The sequence below is a fragment of the Nicotiana attenuata genome, unplaced genomic scaffold (genome assembly GCF_001879085.1).
Source record: "Nicotiana attenuata strain UT unplaced genomic scaffold, NIATTr2, whole genome shotgun sequence".
Classification (NCBI taxonomy): domain Eukaryota; kingdom Viridiplantae; phylum Streptophyta; class Magnoliopsida; order Solanales; family Solanaceae; genus Nicotiana; species Nicotiana attenuata.
Genome location: NW_017670537.1, coordinates 306,617 through 315,283, shown reverse-complemented (window position 1 = coordinate 315,283; position 8,667 = coordinate 306,617). Strand labels below are relative to the sequence as shown.

General features: G+C 36.8%; 1 protein-coding gene across 2 annotated transcripts; it reads left to right on the top strand.

Moving 5' to 3' along the window:
• The first annotated feature begins 2,398 nt into the window (after positions 1-2,398).
• LOC109240689 (probable galacturonosyltransferase 13) lies at positions 2,399-8,667 on the top strand. Of its 2 annotated transcripts, none has more exons than XM_019407360.1 (6): positions 2,399-3,299; positions 4,626-4,681; positions 4,820-4,975; positions 5,371-5,961; positions 6,869-7,171; positions 7,759-8,667. In XM_019407360.1, the coding sequence occupies exons 1-6, from the start codon at positions 3,080-3,082 to the stop codon at positions 8,038-8,040; spliced, it is 1,608 nt and encodes a 535-aa protein (XP_019262905.1). In that variant the 5' UTR covers positions 2,399-3,079; the 3' UTR covers positions 8,041-8,667. The 2 variants fall into 2 exon arrangements, with proteins under 2 accessions (XP_019262905.1, XP_019262904.1); XM_019407359.1 differs by having other exon boundaries at positions 4,817-4,975.

The window sequence follows — 8,667 nt, the reverse complement described above, 5'->3', positions numbered from 1 at the left end:
TTACCGCGTATTTGACTGAGCTGTTCTGTTTATCATCATGATTTGGGCTTATTGCCATATTTTGGGCTTAATGCCGACTACTTAAATCCTTCGGGGATTGTTATCGCTATTTCCTCACTGTTTTGATATAATACTTGAACTCAGTCCTAATGATTATGCTGTTTTACAAACTCAGCCGCTTTAATTGAATTTCGAGACTTTAATGATATTTCCACTGTTGTTTGGGCTGAGCACTATTATTTTAATGATGCCCGAGGGGCTTATGATGTTTCCTGGACTGAGAAGCTTTCAGGCCTTGAGTGTGATGTGAGGAGGCTTTCAGGCCTCGAGTGTTATGTGAGAAGGCTTTCAGGCCTTGAGTGTGATGTGAGGAGGCTTTCAGGCCTCGAGTGTTATGTGAGAAGGCTTTCAGGCCTTGAGTGTGATGTGAGGAGGCTTTCAGGCCTCGAGTGTGATGTGAGGAGGCTTTCAGGCCTTATGTGTGATGTGAGAAGGCTTTCAGGCCTTATGTTGATATAGCGCTTGGGCCGTAAGGGGCCCCTCCGGAGTTTGCACACCCACAGTAAGCGCGGGTACCCATGTGATTTGAGAGTGAGCCCGAGGGGCTGATACTATGTTGCGTGACTGAGATTGAGCCCGAGGGGCCGTTACTGTACTGAGCGATTGATACTGGGCCCGAGGGGCAGTTTTACTATTCATTATTCATTTACTGTTCTACCTGATTTACCTGTCTTTAATAACGAGATTTCATTTGACTCTTTACGGATTTTTACTGCTTTAAGGATTTACTGCCTGATATAGAATTGCCTTGTGCTGTTATGTATTTTCTTACCCTCGGTTATTATTTATTATTAGTGCTAACTGGGTCGGAGTACTAACATTACTCCCTGCACCATGTGTGCAGATTCAGGCATAGCAGAGTCCGCACCCGAGCACTGATATTCTTTCCGGACCAGGAGCGAGTTGGAGTTTCGAGGTAGCTGTTGACGTCCGCAGCCCCTTGATTTCCCTATTTCATGTTATTTGCAGTTCCTTCAGAGTATCAGATATTCTATTTCGTAGACTTATAGCAACTCTGTAGTAGTTCATGACTTGTGACACCCCGGTTTGGGCTGTGTCGGGTTGGTTGCCTTATTAGTATCACTGTTTTTTTCCCCGTATTTATGAATGATTTACACGCGTTTGGATTTGTTAAATGCTAAATAAATTGTTAAAAGAAGTGTTGAGTTGTTCTGGCTGGCCTTGTCTTCACGAGAGGCGCCATCACGGCCGGGTTTGGAATTTGGGCCGTGACATTTACCCTCCAAATAATAATTTTAAGCTTTCAGTATTGAAGAACTATGACATTCTTGGTGAAGAAGAAGCCTATTTTGCAATAAAGTTACAAAATGGGAAAAAATATTTAAAGATAGACCCTTAGGGAGACATTTGGTGCAATTTCGTGACATAAAACACAGGTTATGAGTTAATTTATGTGTTACTTTATGTGGAGTAGAAGATGAAATAATTAGACTCGAAAATAATTAAACCTGACATACCTAGTCTCTATATTACTTATTCTCGCATAACTAACTTATGCATTACTAACACCAGCATAAAATTGACCCCTTAGTGCAACCTCCATTTACCCCCTTTAGTGTCCTTTCTCGTTCCAACTCAACACCTTCCCTGTATTAATCGACGAGTGAATGAATACTCCTCCCTTACTTCTCTCTATATCTCCGTGGTTGTGTCTAGTATCTCTTTTTTCTTCTCACTTTTTAGCTTTTATTACTTTTTCTTCTTCTTTACTATACAAAATATATTAATTTTACACTCCATCATACTTTAGAAAATCGTTCTATTTTTTTGTTAATATATATCGTTTTTACTTTTTATGGAGCACCAACCTGATAATTTTAAATTATAGTCAAAAGGGTGTACAAGTAATCTCAAAATATAATAGAGGTAATTTAAATTTTCATTTTTCATAAGAAGTTTGAATATTTAAAGAGAAAAGAATCAAATTTGTTCATGTACTACTTGAAATTTATCATATTTGCCCTTTGTTTGATTTCTAGTGTAATATTATTCTTGCCATTAGAAAAATCACTTTTTGGCCTTCACCCACTAACAGAATTTTAACCTGTGTTTCTCGAAGTATATAGACAGATGGAGCCTATCCGTTTATAGTGATAAGACTAAATACGAGATAATTTGTTAATTATAAAGTTATTGAGGACAAAAAATGTAATAAAAAATAAAATTGAATAACAAATTTAGACCTTTTCCTTTTTGAAATGAATTTATTGGAAGAACTTCACATTTTTTTAAGTGAATTTATGCAATGAAAGTTCACATTAAACAACTTATTAGCATATATAATTCTTTTTCCTCTCCTTCTTCTTCTTCTCTCCCTTTTTTCCATAAAAAAAAAATATTTCCTAACATGGAGAGGAAATAGTACTACCATTGACCAAATCAAAATTAGAAAGAACACATAAAACACACAGAAATAGGAAAATTCCAATTACCTTCTCCTTCATCTCTCTTTCTCTTCAATACTTCAATATCAGGGAATGGGAGAGACTAGCAATTCATCAGATTTCAAAAATTTCATTCATTAATTCATTCATTACATACATAGAATATAGCTATACAGATTCATTTCACATACAAAAATGAGTGTGTTTTTGCCTTGAGACTGATTCAAGAATCCCTTTTTTGTTTTCCATTTAATATGGGGTTCAGCAAGTTTTGATTTTGAGGAAAAGGAGAAAAGGGTCTCTGAAAATATTATCAAGATATTTAAATTTGCTGTATTTTTGGATCTAATAGTGACAACAACACCGTTGTATGATTGAAGAATCCTTATTTTATCTTCCATTTTTATGGGGTTTAGCAAATTTTGATTTTTAGGCAAAGGGGAAAAAGGGGTGTCTGAAAAAATTATAAAGATTGTTAAATTTGCTGTATTGTTGGATCTGATGTTGACAAAAACAGCATCATTATATTTGGATTGTTTAAGGATTGAGGTGGTTGGATTGGGTGGTGAGAAGAATAGGGAAAGTTGAAGTGGAGAAGCAGGGAGGAAGAAGAGATGCAGCTGCACTTCTCACCTAGCATGAGAAGTATAACAATATCGAGCAGCAGTAGCAATGGAGGGTTTGGTGAATTGATGAAGATCAAAGTAGCAGCTCGCCACTTCTCCTACAGAACACTATTTCATACAATACTTATCTTAGCTTTCTTGTTGCCATTTGTCTTCATTCTCACTGCTGTTGTTACCCTTGAAGGTGTCAACAAGTGCTCCTCATTTGGTACTTAAAAACTTCTCTTTTTCCCATTATGATAATGTTTGAAACTTTGAATTGAGGTATAGTTGTTTTAGTTGTTGTTGTTGTTGATGATGATGATGTTATTTCCATTATGATAATGTGAGCTAGATCACCCATTGACCTTGCAATTAGCTTGCTGATCCTGATGTATTTTGCACTGTTGCTGATTCCTTTTGATTGGATTTGATGTCCTTTTCTGATTGTTGGTTAGCTCAAAATTTATTAGAGTTGAATTGCGATTATGCTTTCTAGGAGTGGTTTAACCTTCGGAGACCTATACGTTTAGAATGAGATGATTTAAATGGAGTAACGTGGTCAGTGAAGATTCATATAACCGACCCCAACTTGTTTGAGGCTGAGCCGTTGTTGTTATTGTTGTTGTTTGTAGAGCTGAATTGGGATTCCTTTCTTTTTCTTTGTTGACTACTTTCATCAGCAATGTAGCTGACCCCATCTAGTTTGGGATTGAGGCAGACTTCTTGTTGTTATTGTTCACCAATGATGCAGTAAAGTCATTTTTATTTTTTAGTTTGGATCGTTTTGGATGATATTGAAGTCGTGTTGATTACTTTGACATTTGGATTGTGTAAAATATGGGGAAAGTTGAGTTCTTTTATTCCCTAGCTTAGTCAAGTCTTCAGCTTGATGGCAAATGCACCCTTAAAAGGAAAGGATGGAGATACTCATAAATGAGTTGTAAAAACTTATTGCAGTCCTTGACATTTCTTTTCGTGTCATTCTACAAATGTTTACCATTTCAAAAGGATTGTGTATGTACTTTTGTTCTTCAACTTTCGTAGACTTGATTGAGTTCAAATCATGGATGTCTATGCGTGCAAGAGGAGTGAGGTTTTTTTTTTTGTTTTTTTGTTTCGTTGGGGTTGGGGGGGGGGGGTGCTTAGTGCTATTTTTAGTAGTTCGCATACGTAGTTTCTTAGAGTCTAGAAAATGGTGGTTTCTGGCACATGTAGCCTAAGTATCTGCTCATCGCATCGACTAATCTTGTCTTTCAGTTTCTCTTGGATGTCTTTGAATGCTATTTTTCTTGTTCTATAATGAAGAAAAAAGAAGAAGCTTTTCCTGGTCAGATTCTATTGGGGTTTGGGACCCACATTAAAGTACCAGTGTGTGTAAGAATCCTGTTTGGTCTGTGTTGTTGGATTTGGTTATGATGCTTGTTCTTGCTGCTTCTTTTGGTTGTTCAATTTTGCTTCTGTATAGTTAAATCACAGCGCCACCTTTCATTGTAACAATTTAACTAACGTCATGACAAACCTTAACTTCATTCTTTATTCATTGATATATTAGATTGTTTAGGCAGACGATTGGGACCAAAGCTTCTTGGACGTACTGATGATTCAAAGGTAAATAAACTTCCCTCTGTATCATTTGTTGCTGGTTTGTAGTGCCAATGATTTTCAATCCTGTATTAAGCATTTATCTAGTAATGCAGAATACATTTCCTTAATCCAAGCCTTTATCGTTCTTTGCTATTTCAGCAGAGGTTGGTTAAGGATTTTGTTAAGATCCTCAATCAAGTGAATTCTGAAGAAGTGCCAGCTGGCTTGAAGCTCCCAGAGTCTTATAGTCAACTTGTTTCTGAAATGAAAAATAACAAGTACAATGCAAAAGAATTTGCTTTCATGCTGAAGGGAATGGTATGTGCAAATAACCGTTCTTCTCCATTTTTCAATTGTTCGTGACTTCATGTTCAATTGATTTATTAACTTGGCCTGTTCATTTGGCTTTATGACACACTTGCCTCCAGTCCCCACTTTGGTTTTGAGTGGCACAATATTTGCGGAGAATCCCTTCTTCTTGTTACGCATGGGTTTGTTGTTCTTGTGATTGAGCAAAATGATTCATATTGTTATCTTCCTTTTCATGCTTCGTGATGATTCGTGTTGTTATCTCCCTTTGTACAATGAGCTTGTGAATCACTTTTAGGTTGATGTTTAGTATTGTTTCCTTTAATGCTTTTGTATGCATTGTGATGAAGTGTATGTACCTCATAGCTCATTTTTGCTTCATCTAATAATTTACTATTTTGCAGATGGATAGATCTGAAAGGGAGATCAGGGAATCAAAATTTGCGGAGCTCATGAATAAACACTTTGCTGCAAGTGCAGTTCCAAAAGGCATTCACTGTCTTTCGCTGCGGTTGACTGATGAGTACTCATCCAATGCTCATGCTCGCAGACAGTTGCCTTCGCCAGAACTACTCCCTCTGCTTTCTGAGAAGTTGTTGCACCATTTTGTATTATCAACTGATAACATCCTAGCTGCTTCAGTTGTGGTCAATTCTGCCGTGCGGTCATCTCTAAAGCCTGAAAAGATTGTTTTCCACGTCATCACTGACAAGAAAACATATGCAGGGATGCACTCCTGGTTTGCTCTGAATCCTGTCTCTCCCGCTATTGTGGAAGTTAGAGGTATTCATCAGTTTGACTGGTTAACCAGAGAAAATATTCCAGTGCTTGAAGCAGTTGAGGGCCATTATGGGATTCGGAAATACTACCATGGAAATCATGTACTAGGAGCCAATCTCAGTGATACTAGTCCACGATCTTTTGCCTCAAAACTACAGGCTAGAAGTCCAAAATATATTTCCTTGCTCAATCATATTCGCATATATTTGCCAGAGGTAACACTTTGTCATCCGACATTATTGCCTTCTATTTTGCAATGGAATTTGAATTTTGAAGGATGAAATAGTGAATTCCAAAAGCCTTACATCCTTCCTCTTTCACTGGCACATGTACATATGTATTCTATTGGGTGACCACTGGTTTTGGTCTAATCCACCCACGAAAAGATTTTCCAAGATAAAAGTAAAACCGAGTCAGTTTTAACTGGTTAAGCAAGGGCCTTAGACTTGGTCTTTTGAATGTTCTTTGTTTTATAAAATCCACCTAAGCTAATTCGATCAGTTTTCAAGAAAATGGGTTTAGCTAATTTTATCTGACATTTGGATGTTCTTCTTTTGTTTTATTTACATATGTTATCTGACATTTGAGGCTTCTTTAATCTTTTTATTTTATTTTTATTGTCTGTTATAGATACATGACTGGAGCCTGTAGAACTTTAGTTTAATGCTTATCCAAATTGATAGCTAAAGGGTACAGATTTTTGTGCTCCACAAATCATTCACATTTCATGTGCATGCTAATAGGATTGGAATTTCTAAGTTTTGTATAGAACGACATTACACATGTCTTCAACTAGCAATTTCAAGGCGTATGTCAGATTCGATCCCGAAGCAGTATGGACAAACACTATCAGCCCCAGATCTGAATTTGTTGTTGAGCCAATATCTTAATTTTACGTTGTGAAATGCTATTTTGAAATGCCCCCTAAGACTGCAAGTGTTGCAGCCCCAATTGTTCCTTTTATTCTATGCAGAAGCAACACTTTTCTTTTTTCCTTTTTCTCCTTGCTATTAGCAGGTTTTATTATTTAGTTCTTTCACGTGATCTTGTTTTCCCACCTCTAGTTTGTGTAGATATACAGTCTCTCTTTTTTCCAATACTAATCTGAGATTCTATATGCAGCTCTTCCCAAACCTTGATAAAGTGGTTTTCTTGGATGACGATGTTGTAGTTCAGCGCGATTTGTCTCCATTGTGGGACATTGACCTTAAGGGAAAGGTGAATGGAGCTATTGAGACCTGTAAAGGAGACGATGAGTGGGTGATGTCAAAGCGATTCAGAAACTACTTCAACTTTTCTCATCCTCTCATAGCAAAACATTTGAACCCTGAAGAGTGTGCATGGGCTTATGGGATGAACATCTTTGACTTACATGCATGGAGAAAGACAAATATAAGAGACACTTACCATTCATGGCTTAAAGAGGTAGTCCGATCCCGCATGCTTAATGATATTTAACTAATTTTCCAATTTGACATACAAACCAAGAAGTGAATGCTTAAGGAACGTCTTTGGATTAGTTTTCTAATCATGCAATAGGTGTAGTTATTTATTATTCAATGAATTGACTTTTTTCAGTTCTTGTATGCTTCTTGCTTATGTATCTTGTCTAATAATTTGTGACTTATTCAGCTTTTCCTCCTGAAATTTTCTTCTCGATCACACTAGCACGTGCTAATTCAGCATTCACTTCTTGGTTTGTATGCTTTTAAATATACTATTCTACTTTCTTGTTTTACATTAGAATTTTTTTTTGATTAATAGGTTTAAAAGCTGTAATTTTTATGTTCAAGAGTTCTTTGTTGTTTGTCGCTGTCTTTAACTATTGAAGATACAAGCTGCATGAAAGCAGGACATGGAATCTTCACTTTGCATATCACCCCCCTAACGGGGTTGGTGTATACTTAGATTTGGGTGATTGGACTATCTTGTATTATAAATATCTTAATTCTTGTGAAGAATAGTAAGCATGTGCTATAAATTGACATTCTTGACCTCTTTATCTTTTGTAGAATCTGAAATCAAAATTGACAATGTGGAAGCTTGGAACACTACCTCCTGCTCTGATCGCATTCAAAGGTCACGTCCACCCCATTGACCCCTCATGGCACATGCTTGGCTTGGGCTATCAGAATAAGTCCAACATTGAGGACGTAAAGAAGGCTGCTGTAATTCATTACAATGGCCAGTCCAAACCTTGGCTGGAGTTAGGCTTCGAGCATCTCCGTCCTTTTTGGACCAAGTATGTAGACTACTCCAACGATTTTATTAAGAATTGCCACATATTGGAGTAATCAATGGATTATACTTCAAGGACAAAACACAAAGCAGGAATCCGAAAGAACCTTTTTGGCTAGGTAACTTCATATTGATAAGGAGATTCTCAGACTGGCTGAATTTGGTCAGGTATATTCAGGTTATCGGATTTGCTGCTGTGGCTCACTTCTATGAAGAGAACCTGCATTTCTAGCATTGGTATAAGATTCATTCTTTCAGTCTGTAAGAAGTTCATCTATTTTCGTTGACCGGAGAAAAAGGACATTCTTTTTGGCCTCTTAGCTGGGGTGTAGCTTATTGTCACTATTGTTTAGGGGGCAGAAAATGCTCAATTCATTTGCCATTGGTAATAGGAGCTGATATGAGAAGAAAAACTAGGATGCATGCCATGTTGAAAAGCTCCTACTTTGGCCCCCCTTAGATTTAGAGATAATTCTTTTATCTTAAAATATTGAATCTTTTTCTTTATATTGTTGTCATAACCCACATTTTCAACTTCTATTACTTGATTTAATTATCTCTATCATATTAGACTTATGGAGATTTTTGTGATAATGTCCCACATAGTTGGGAACTACTTAGGTTCAATTGTACTTGTATGATTCATGAGATGCAATTGCTATATGCAGGAACTCTTTTTTGTA